Source organism: Coturnix japonica, chromosome 3 (assembly GCF_001577835.2).
Source record: "Coturnix japonica isolate 7356 chromosome 3, Coturnix japonica 2.1, whole genome shotgun sequence".
NCBI lineage: Eukaryota > Metazoa > Chordata > Aves > Galliformes > Phasianidae > Coturnix > Coturnix japonica.
In genome coordinates this window covers 74,464,531-74,477,264 of record NC_029518.1, presented here as the reverse complement: position 1 = coordinate 74,477,264, position 12,734 = coordinate 74,464,531, and the positions used below count along the sequence as shown (strand labels likewise).

At 37.3% G+C, this 12,734-nt stretch overlaps 1 protein-coding gene across 2 annotated transcripts in view; it reads left to right on the top strand.

Moving 5' to 3' along the window:
• The window catches only part of KCNQ5 (potassium voltage-gated channel subfamily Q member 5), a 244,582-nt gene that overhangs the window by 164,720 nt on the left and 67,128 nt on the right, over positions 1-12,734 (top strand). For both annotated transcript variants that reach the window (XM_015859067.2, XM_015859068.2), the window contains exon 3: positions 9,978-10,104. In XM_015859067.2, coding sequence (XP_015714553.1) covers positions 9,978-10,104 — 127 coding nt within the window. The remainder of the gene's footprint in view (positions 1-9,977; positions 10,105-12,734) is intronic.

The window sequence follows — 12,734 nt, the reverse complement described above, 5'->3', positions numbered from 1 at the left end:
AGCAGTGGTTAATGGACTCATCTGGACTGCAGAAAATCCCAAGCCCTGCTCCCAGGGCCAGCACAAAGCAACCACACCACATCAGGTTGCACCCAGCCAGGGCTTCATTTTCAGTACCTGAATAAGCACTGCTGGATTCCTAGGCACCCTCTGCTCATCGGGGAGCCTGTCAGAGGAAAGGCACTCGATATTTGAGTTCTATGTTTAAAATGAAAGTCCTTCAGATATATGAGTATATGAACTGTTACTACATCAGTAATGAATTTGGTTAGGTTTGCTTTCCGAAATTATAAGCCTAACCAGATGGAGAGCATCAGATAAAACTGCTTGTACCTACAATTATAATTATGCTTTAGCTTCATCTGTGCACATAACTTCTGACACTCAAGCTGCAGTAGTGATATATCCCAGACAGACAGTAGAAGAAAATCTACTTCAACATCAAAAAAAGCCACAAGCAGCTGAAGAATCCAACTAACACAGCAAGAAAATAATCTTTGGCGTATTGCTGATCTCCTGCAAGTACATTTCCTGGCATTTTATCAAATGGTAAACACAAGGGAAGTAAAACTTAGGCTGGGAAGGCAAAATCAAATCTTCTGGGGAAGAAAGCCAAGAAAAAAAAATAACTGGAATCAGAGGGCATTCACTCTCATGACCAAACTTTCTGTAGTTTAAAATCTTTTTCAGCTAAAGCTATGCAAATAACTTGTTCGCTTCTATTTGTTTCCTGTCCGTTCAAGAAAGTATGAGTTGACCCATAGAGAGCTGGCAAATCAGAAGTCCAGAAAGAACTTGCATCAGATTAGATGTTTCATTTGACCTGGAATTGGCACATTTCTTCAAGTGTCTTAGAGCTTCTGGCTTAAAGAAAGAAGCTGTAGAAAAGCAATATCATTTTCACTGGAAGTGGCAAATAACTCCATTTTTTTTCATAATTTTCATTTTTAATCAAGCCAGAGAAATCACAAAACTGGTGAATTTCTGTAGAATTGGTTTCATCAAATCTGCTTTGTGTTTTTCTTTGAAAAGGACTGGGATGGAAAACTGTACATAGTTATCCAAAATAAGGGCCTCTGAAAATGTACTCTGGAAACATGTTCTTCAGTCATTAATAACTCTCGGAAACATAAAAGCAGACAGAGTACAGTAGATGAAGCTAACTTCTGTGCTTACTGTGGTCACTTACATGGATTCAAAAGGAGAGTCTAGTGAGTGCTTCTAGCAATTAAGCTCTTCCTAAAATTTTTCTCTTCTAATATTTCCCCATAAAAGAAACATAGAAGGAGGATGATTAAAAGCATAGCATATAGCTGCTCTCTAGCAGGCAAGTGTGTATTCAGTTTGTCTCTGGTCTAGAAGAGTGAATCCATCCACCAGAATGTAATCATACAAATGATAGCTACAAAATTTTAAGGCTAGGCAGAGCAGAACTTCTACTTCTCAGAAAGGATGATGAGGCACTGGAATGGACTGCTCAGGGAGCTGGTGGAGTCACCGACCCTGGGGGTGTTCAAGGAGCGATTGGATATTGTGTTGAGGGACATGGTTTAGTGGGAGCTATTGGTAATAGGTGTACAGTTGGACTAGATGATCTTTCTAGGTCTTTTCCAACATTGGTGATTCTATGATTCTGTGATTCTAACAGATTTTTAAAAATGGTGGCTAGTGCTCTATTCAGATCATTGGATCAGTTGTCCCACAAAATAGATCATCTTGTGGGATAAAGACCACGAGACCTGAAGAGAGAACAGATGAGATGGTAGTGTTGGCATTACAAACCAACCAACAAACCTCTAAAACAAATAGACACACACTGTAGCTATGGTAAGAGGTGAAAGTAACAATCAAAATGATTTCATAACAAAGTAACATCACATACCATCTATGAAGGTATCTGAGATATCTCTTTTTAGCAGTGCTTAGGGTTCACTGTAGGTTTCTTACATATTCCTGCTCCTATGTAAGATGTGTCACTTAACTTACCTTGTCCATCATATAATATAGCCATGTGCATAAAGTCAGTAGAAAAGATAATTGGTACTAATAGCACAGAGGACTAGTATGAATTAATGTGTTCCTAAGAAAGGACTGCCGTTACTCCAGAAAGGACCTTCTAACTAGCCATTCAAGGGGCCACTTTCTCTAGGAGAACACTCACAACTTGAGGATATGGAGATTATGAGTGAAAAATGGGAGAGGATTAGATGTTACTGATGAAGTGTCATGATTCAGATTAACAGGAGTGTAATTCTTTGAGGAGGGAACAGCACATCTCATTTTAGTCAGATCAACAAAATTGTGCTAAAGAGCCAAACCAACTGTCCAGGATTTCCTTTAAAGACAAACAAACATAATTCCTTGCACAATTGCTCTTCCATGATATGTCTTCTTCCTATTTTTATCAAGTAAACAATAATGAGGTAGTATGGCAAATGACTTCTAAGTCATAAGTGTAGCATTTTGCATAGATGCAGATTTGCAAGAGTTTATGCTCTAAAGTATTGAATTAGAGTTTGATGAGGATCTTAACTTGTTATATGGATAGTGAGAAATATCTTGTTAAAACAGACAAAAAACAGGTAGTGCAGGCTGCAACAGTAAAAATGGATTCATATCAATGTCTAAATTCAGACTTTGAATTCAGAAACTTAAACCTGACCCTTGGCAGGGAAATATCAGCTTGCCAAACTGAAATGCAGAATGTATCTCTAGAGAAAAATCGAAGTACAGGATCAGAAATAATGCTTAAGGAAAAAAAAAAAAAAATCTACAAAACATTGTATTATCAAAGGAAAAAAAAATACTGAAAGAGACAGAATATCAGTGATATGAAAGCTGTCTGGAAACCTAGACATAACCCCACCATCCGAGCAACTTGCAGAAACAACTCAGCCCCTTCAGCACAGATGTGACAAAGCATGCAAACACATATGCAGTTTCCTCAAGTGAGAGGAGAAATCTGATCACAAGATTCAATTTAAGGACTTCACAATCTGTGGTACAAAATACAGGCAGATATTTAAAAAAATAAAAATAAAAAAAATCTGCAAGGATCAGATGCAGACATACACATAACAGGAGCATTAAAGATTTTTTAAGTGTAGATGGTGGCAAATACAAAGAGACATACTGGATCTAAGTCCAATCCTGAGGATTACAGTGGTGAATTAGCAAAATAAGCACTGGTTGCTTCGAGTTTAGAGGCTTTCATGGAATGCTTAAGGAAGGGATGTATGTCATGGACAGGATAATAATTCTGGTATCAAATCTGAACATGACAGGAATTGGCTGATTACACCAAATGTAGATACGATCACAGGAAATGAATGTCTCACAAAGATAAATGTATATGTTTTTGAGAGGATGTGGAAGGATTTTGCTTTTCTCTTTTTCCAGAAGACCAAAATTCCATAAACTTTGAAAAACAGAGAATAGGAAAAGCTGAAAAACACTCCACAAATGGCAGTTGTAAAATGCAAAATGTGATATGCTGGATTTAAAAGCTTAACTATTGGAGTGAAAAGAGGGAAGAAAGTCAACTTTTTCAGAGTCTAGGGAACTGAGTGAAAGTATCATAAATGAAAAATTACACAAAAAACAAATGCTGATGTGGCAGATGTGAATAACTTCAGTAAACCTGAGGCATAAGAGCATTTTGAGAGCTTGAGTGAAGTTCCTTCCCAGTTAAATATGCCAAAATTTACCAGTTTTCATATAACACTTTCTTGAAATTACTTTCTGAATGTATTTGGTACAGAAACATTTCCAACTACATCATCCCAGATGCCCAGAGGTATCCCAGTAATTGAAGCATACCATGGTATCCTTCTAGGGAAGCCCTGTTGATGAGCTAAAGAAAACTTCAAGAATAAATAAATAAGAATGCAGTAAATATCATTTACTGAATCTCTAGGTTTTACCAAGTCCAAACATGCTAAGACCAAAGAATAAAAGAATCCCACTCCCCTCCTTTTATCAGAATGCCAAATGTTACCAGTTAATTCACATACATATGCCCAGCTGTAACAACTAGCCAAAGCCCTTTGCATCAATACAAAATTAGCATGGATCCCAGAGCATAAAAGAATCTGCTCTGTGATTGCTCTGGCACCTTTCTACATTTCTTTTGGGCAGAGCAAAAGATCTGTGTAAAAGGGAGATCTGGGATCTGTGTTGCTACTGAGATGTGGCTGCCTGTAGCATGAGACATCAGAAACATGACAGCAGCAGAAAAAAATGCGTGAAGAAATCGCAGAGGGGATGCAAAGGCCTGGGTACAGCTGTACGGCACTTCATTGTTTTGACTATGCAGATCATTTTATAATTAAAATGAGACCATTCACTGCTCATCTCTTGCTACAGAGGAAGAAAATGTAAACAAGCATAAGGTAGGATACAAAGATGATGAGAAAGTAGAGGATTTTTCTATAGTGTGAGTATTATTGATGTTGTCTCCATTCAGGAATTATCTCAGAAGTGTAGTTGTACATGGCATAAACGTATGACCTGGAGCAAAGCAATGAGTGTAAATTTGAGGCACAGGAAAGCATGATATTTAAGGATGATGTTGTGTCTGGGATAGAGCAGGATGGACAGTGAAATCAGCATTTTCTATTGCAGTTTTCCCTATTTGAAAAATGGTTTTCAGTAGTTGCCAGGGTCTTTCTGGAAGAAACACATCTACCAAAGCCAAAAGGAGCTTTGGGATAAGTTTGCTGATATACGTACTTAGATGTTAAGCACTGTAACCTGCAGATGCTGTGTGGAGGAAAGTTCTTTTAGTAGTGGATCTTGGTGCTTCAAGGGCACTTGTTTCTGTGGCATCCCCAGCTGTCCTGGGGTTTCTGTCCTTCCCCCATGGATGCAGAGGAAGTTTAGCACAATTCCAGTGCTAGAAGTTCGGTCTGGTATGGTAAATACTCTATAAGTAATCAAATAGCAGCTACTTTATTCCAGCGTGTGTTTTTGCTGTCTGAGTTAAAGCTGGTTTTACCTGACACAAAAATTCTGTTTGTTTGTGGTTTTTTTTTCCTGTTATGAATAAATAAGGAAACATGACTGATAGATACTATTTCAGGTAATAAGCAAAAGGCTAAGAGGGAATTGGATAGCAGAAGTCCAATATAATGTGCAGCTAATTAAAACTGAGCGTATGCTGGGATTTTAATATTATATCAATAGACTTGTGGCTGCATATTAAATTAAAAGGCACAGGATTGATTTCTTAATAATGTTCCATTAACATAGAATCAGCATGGGAAATCTTAATCATAATTCAGAAAACCGGTGTTGTAAAAGTGTCACATTTATTACAAAACTGATAAAAGAGGAAAAAAAAATGTGCATACATTTAATTTCATACTTAGTGGGTACTGCTGGGAGCTGCACTACAGTCTCTGGTTGTGATTTATATGCCACTAATAGGGTCTGCTCTGGTTATATTTCCAGATTTATGGCTGCCTCTTCCACTGCTAAACTTCAGTTGGAAAGAATTACAACATTTGTTAGTGAAGTGAACACTTATTAGCTGTTTAGTTCAAAGATCTTCCCTTCTAATGCTGAATTAAGAATAATAATAATTGATTAATAGAATGGTTTATGGTGAAAGGGACCTTAAGGATCTTCTAGTTCCAATGATCTGGTTCAAATTACGACATTATTTTGAACGGTAACATATGCACATATTCTTATCTGCTGATTTTAATCTGGAAAGTGGCCAGTATAACAGGAGTGTCCCGAGTCCTACAAGTGCTTCTGCAGCACAGCTGTTTACAGTTCAAAACTTTCTCAGGTTTCTCTGAAATGCAATAGCACTGCACCACCGTCACCTCCCAACAATGTCTGTTAACGATGAGAGTCCAACTGTGGTGTTCAGTGCTTTAAATCAGTTGAAGGGTGTTTTTTGGTTGAGAGGAGGGTGCAGAAGCTGAGGTGTTCTTGCTTTAGTCAATTGAGAAAACATTCTCATCTTTTTTGAGTAGGAATACTAACGCATTGCTATTTGCATAGTATCAACGATTCATCCTATGTCACCATAAAGAAATTTCAGCAGCTGGTGACATTCTTAAAACTGTCATCAACAAATGAAAGGATGAGAAAATGTTTATTCTTCCTTTTCTCCCGCTGATTTGGAGGCACCTGATGTCCCTCTTGATGTGTTTTTAGGGAAGTGGGAACAGAAGATCCTTAGCTGCTATAGGATGACTTAATTCCTCCTATTCTTACTGTTGTGTTGACTGAGAGGCTGCTGATTTACAGCAGATGAGTATCTGCCGTGCAGCTACACTACAAAGATGTTGTCTTCAGTATGGTAGCACTTGTAGCCTGATTAAAGCTTATTTCAGGAGATTAATTTAATATGTTCAAGTATATGACCTAGGCTCCTGATAATGTCACTTATAGACCCTGTTCTCTAGTGACCTCAAGGCAGGCAGTCTGCAGCTCCACTGTCCTATTTCAGCAGTCTCTGGAATACATAATATCCCAATTTCCATACAAGAAGTATAATTAAATTAACAGGAGAGCAGTTGTCTTGTGCATGGATTCCTTATGTCCAAACATGGCACCCATGGAAGATTTTTCCCATTTTGATGTAGAAGTCGTTATTATTTATCTCTTAAGTGAACCAAAATTGATGATGTTCCATCATATTATATGCAAGAAAAAGATACTTCGAATGTGTCATTTCTAGGGCAATCCTACAAGTTGTATGAGTTCTAATGATTTACTCCATCACATGCCTTTTCAATTACACTCTGATTTTATGTTTCAGTTGCTAAGAAGTTAACAAGTTATTTAAAAGTTTCTGGAAAATCTTTTTCCTGCATTCATGATGATGCCTTCCTTTTAAATTCAGTTTGAGGAAGTAGAGGTGGATAGGATGTAAAGATCATTTTGAAATATTGCTATAGTTATTGCTATACAGTGCAAAAATTAGTGCAAAATCCCATCTCCACCTTATTCAGTGACTTTCCTGTTATTCAGTCTTATACTGTACTTTAACACCTCCAGAAATTTGGTGTGTGTAAGAAAGCCTTATGCAGGACTTTTTAAATCTGCATTCCGGTGCACAGAGTCGTATTTAATATACTTGAGCTCACTTACTGTAACTACAGCTGCTGTTTGTAAAATTTCCTTAACTAACAGAAAGTTCAATGTTGAGAGTCTATCACTGTGCATAAGTTTATGGTGTTGCTAGGCACTGTAACCATTTTTCCCATGGAGTGAACAAAGACATTTCTTCCACACTGCTTTTCTGAGAAAAATCTCATACTTTAACCCTCCACCTGCTAAAAAAAATAAAATTTAAATTTAAATTTTAAAAAAATATAGCTTTTTGCATTTTTTTTCTACCGCAGAGCCGATTTATCATCATGACTTTTCATTTTGTGGTAGATGTCTGTGTGTATATATATGTGTGGGAGAGAGAAAAATGGAATTTCTGCCTCCAAGGGGAGATCGTGCAGCAAAAAAGACTCTCAAATATGCCTTCAGCATACAATGACTGTGCTCATCTTTGCATAACTGAGTGTTACAGCAAATAGTAATTGCTAATGGTAGTGAAGATGACGAATGCAAAGCTGCATAACACTAATAGGATCCAGAATATTAAACTATCAAAAAATTAACACTTTTTAATGTCTATCGGCAGTTTTATGATACTAATTTAACCAAAATGAAGCTATAGAGTAGTCCTTTGTGCATCATTAAGCACTCTCCGTTCATGCCAGCAGGGAGGCCTAGCAGGAATCTTGGGGTTTGAGATGCGATGGAGGACTCATTCTTGCCTGTGTGGATCAGCTCCCACACACAGCACTGCCCACATGGGCTGAGCAATGCCCATGGCATCTCAGGGTGCTTACTTAAGGAGGTGTTCCTTACACGTCTGTACACACAGTAAGTTTTCTAGAAAAAACTGGAACAATAGTGAAATGAAACAGGATGTGATTTTAACAAGGAAAAGATTTTATTGGAAACAGATAATGTTTCCTCTCCTCCTTCAGTGTCTGTTACCCCTGCCCCAAAGTGGTAACTTAACAGAGAATCAGATGCCAAATGGCCTGGACACACGCTATCAACCCTTGTAAACTCAGAGACATCATCAAACAATGTTTAAACCAGATTCAACAACTCATGTTGTAAAAGTGGTAGTTAAACAACTAAAATACATGCTCTTCCTTTATTTTTTTTTTCTTTTTTTCTTTTTTCTTTTTTGAATTTGTCTTCTTGTTCTTTTTAGTCTTGGCCTACACAGAATTTCATACAAGGCGATGCACCACATGGTAGGCAGCTGGTACAAAATGCAGTTACTACATGGGGAACTTTTTCAGCTTTGCAGATAGTCTTTTCTAAAGTTGTGCAACAGCTCAGACATTGGAATTAAGTGGAAGTTTGCAAAAGATGAATAAAAAGAAAATCTTAAACAGCCACGCTCATTTTTCCCTGTGTTCTTTTCTTCCCCCCCAAAAAATGATATTAATGCTTTCTTTAGCTGCATTTTAGCAAAGGGATCTCATTTTGCTTATTTATGAATTCAGTATGGAATTCACAGAATTGGAAATGAAGATGCTAACAAGGGCCTAAAAAATCTACCAGTGCCATGCAGCTGTACAAGCTGCCATTTTAAGATGTAATACTATGTTTTCAAATTGTTTTATGGTGTCAAGAAGCAAAAGCAAATTGAATTTAGAATATTTCAGTGTACTGCCATTAATCATAAGGTTGTGTATGACACAATATTAATACTGTCATTAGTTCAGGTAAATTAATGCCTGAGTTGATATATGTGATCTCTTTAGCCTTATTGGCTTCCAGAATTTTAGGATCTCACAGTCTAAAAACATCCAAACACTTTATTGAGGAGAAGACAATATTGCATCATCCCTACCCTTGCAAGCATTCTTATTTTTATTTGCACTGTTTTCCCATTGCTTCCACAGTAGCCCTCATCCTGTAGGAATAACCAATTAATTGGCTGAAGGGAAAACTTTCTCCTGAATGTAGAAACACATTCAGCTGCCTAATAAAGAAACAGCTTTTGTCCTCTTCTTGATTAACTGCTTCTTCTTGATTAACCTCCTTCAAGTGTTTTTCACCTTTTGGGTTGGCACAGAGATTTTATCTTCTCAAATCCTGTAACTTTATTATGGCATTCCAGAATAATATCAGAATTAATAATTCTGAACGAGTATGTAGATACTATATCACTGCCTATTACTGAGATGCAGATTTCCTTAAGGTATAGAGCTGAATTATCCTCCAATCTTTCTTGCTAAAATTCTGTTAATCTCACTGTTGTACTGATTTTTTTTCCATTAACGTGTTCCTGCTATTGAGATGAGTAGTCTTGAGGATGCCAATGTGAAAGAAATGCAGTTTAGGCAATGAGGGAAGTACTTCTGGATGTTTCCCAAAATTTGTCCAGGGAAAATTATGCCTACTATGAATATTTATTTACTATCTTACAAACAGTTACATACCCATTGTATATAATTACAGTTGCATGTATTAGCTTGCTCCTGGGAATAAGTGGATTCCCTAACTGCTGCTTCATCATCGCAGTCAGTTCACCTTTCTACTGTTATGGTGGAGTACCATGAAGAAATATTTACCAAAAGTTTCAGCCTTCAAAATAAGAGCAAATTTTATGGGTGTGGATAATATCTCACTAACTATATGAGCCACCTGTGGTTTGATCCTCAGCATCCAAAGTTCTCTGAATTGATACTGCATGTGTAGAACGAGGCCCTTCTGTGTTTCTTACTTAGTAGCTGATTGTAGCAGGTTAGACTTGGATGCTTCCCCAGGAAACTTTGGGGGCTGTATTTCCAGCAACCAATGATGAGAAGCAGGATCCCATAATTGGCTTTGGGATCTGCTGGTGATAAAGATGTATTGCTAGACATATGCAGTGTTTCTTAATGCTTCCATATTGGCTGTCTGTCACAGACATTTTTCTTCTTTGTCTTTTCTAGGAATTTGTCATGATTGTTGTCTTTGGTTTGGAATTTATTATTCGTATCTGGTCTGCTGGATGCTGTTGTCGATACCGAGGATGGCAAGGAAGACTTCGCTTTGCAAGAAAACCGTTCTGTGTAATAGGTGAGTGTCCCAACTCTGGTTTATTTTAACATAAAAATAAAAGCTCTCCCTTCTGTTTTGCTTCAAAATGAAAACCAGTGGACTAAGTTTACAGTCATTAGCTTTAAATCCAAAATAGCTTTGCATCAACAGTCATCTACCCAAATCATCTCTAGATATAAAATCAGAAGGTCCCTAATTACCAGTCAGCGCGTGTTTCTTATGTTCTCCAGAAGACATTTTCCTATGTGTGTCATATACCTGTCCTGTGTATTGGAATGATGAAAGGCTGAGAGCTGTTCTCATTGAAAATTGTGGGAGTTGTGTGCATTTAAGGGCCACAAATCTTAAGACATCTTTTATATACATGAATACACACTATGCATATACACACACGTTATGTGTCCTTTTTATTTAAATTTTTGTACTTACAAATGTATACATTTAATTAAATTTGAAAGCCTGCCAAGAAACAAATATCAATCTGTCTTCTCACAGCATTGCAAATTCCTCCGTTGCTACTCTCTGCATAGGATATAGTATTTGCAGGTGTTCCAAGAGTCTCTTTCTCCCCTTTTGCTCTAGAAATTCTTCTTGAAATGATAAATAGACCCACAACCAGTCAAAACCTTATTTTTAAAAATAATCTGTGTGAAATGAGTTTCCCAATAAAAGCAGAAATCACAAATGGCTAACCAAATTAATCTGATAGTTTATTGTTTTTCTAATTATATGGAGGCAATGCTTTTCACAGAACACCTGTGGAACTTCTGGATCTGAGCTTCTTCTCAGCTTGTCTCTAAATAACTTTCCTCTCAGCAGCCTTTAATTTATCTACTTTGTTCTGTTCAGACAAGGAATATGTGTGTTTATCTTACCCAGAATCATCAGGTGCCAGGTTACACACTTGCCCCAAAATCAAATGTGTCTTTCTTCACAAAGGCAGCATGTTTAGAAATTGTATAGAGAGCAAGTTACTCTTCATAGTAGAGAGGTGAGAATGGGGGTGTTCTATTGAAGCAGAGGTCAGAATGTGCTGGTCCTCCTATAGAAGCCACCTGAGGCCACCATGGGCTTCATAGCTTTGAAGACAATTGCTAGAGCCAGATAAAGCATCAAAGCTCAATCCTTTGTAGTATGTGAATCAGAGTAGGAGATAGGAAAGAGATCATTTTTTAGGGGAAAAAAAAATATTTCAAAAATATCCGGAGGGAGAGCTGCCTTAGAAGAGAGTACTGAAAGCCTAGTGGGGTAGGTCAGTAATAATTACATACTGTATCATTCAAATATCAAAAGAAGAGAGTGGAGATGATTATTTGGTTAAAAGTTGTGGTGGGACCTTCTTCAGTGCAGGTACACTGGAAAGGTGGGTTGAGCAGTGAGTAAGCTAGTGGACATGAAATGTTCAGAAAGTAGCCGGAGAACCAATAAGGACTGAATAAGAATTTGAGAAGCAGGGGAAAAACAATTTTATGGAAAAGAGCCCACAGAACCAGGGCAGAACCAGGCTGTTCATATAGTGGGAGAAAGAAAATTAATGATAGGGAGGAGATAATGGAGAAAAAGCAAAGGATGAAGATAATGAAATGTTATGTCAGCATGTTCCTTTCTGTTTTCAACCTTTACTACCAACTTACTATACCACACCTTTACCATATTTCACATTAATTCAGTTACAGAAAACACACAACAGAAACATGCAGTGAAACTGTTAGTGGAGAAATGGAAATTTTAAGGGACTGAGCATTAATTGTGGCTATGTTAAGATTAATACTTAGCTCATTTAGATCTAAGCAAATCTATCCATTTTTCTTTGGTAGGAAAAAGGGATGAATAAACCTATGATCTCTTACAATTCTGTTTTCAGAAGAAAGAATGGGGTTATTATTTTCAAATATCCTTATGTATGTCATTTATGAGCTCATGGGAGTAAATATTCATTTATGTGTTTTATTACTAAGGTTTTCCTCTCTGGATCCTGATACCAAGAGAGGTTGTTAAGGGTAATTGAGGCTTAATGTTACTTCACGTCTTATTTGGTGGTGAAGGAGTTAATGAGTAGATTTGTTCTGGAGAGTTTCCCAGACTTTTCTTTGTGTACTTGCTATCAACTTTCCCCTCTGTCTTGCCCTTCAGTGACCCGGTTCCCTTGAAATATCTCATTCGTACATCTGACATTATCAGCTGATCAGTTAATACTTTGTATAGCCCTTTTAAAAATGCCTTTAAATACTTTTTTTCTGAGAATGGCCCAAAAGGCACCAGGATAGCAATAGTCCCATGCTACATATGGTAGCAAGCAGCAAGAAGGTACTGATGGTTCTTCATGTTTTTGCTAATTACAAAGTCCACAGGAGATCAGGTCTGGTTGTGGTTCAGTAGTGTGGCATATCTCATTATTCTGTGATCTGACTGCTCTGACAAAGGACCTCCCATAGTGGAGAATAGTTTTTCCATTCAAACATTTTTTCCCTGACTATTTTAACCTTCTGCACAAAATTCACTTTAGTAAGGTAACTGCACCAAATATGTTCCTTGTTTTGCTGGGTTCTGAAAACCCTTCTAGTTTGTAACAGCATTTACTTAGCAATTGCTGTTTTTCTCATAAATTTCTGCCTGTGATGACCTCTATTACATGTAGTTTAAGGGGA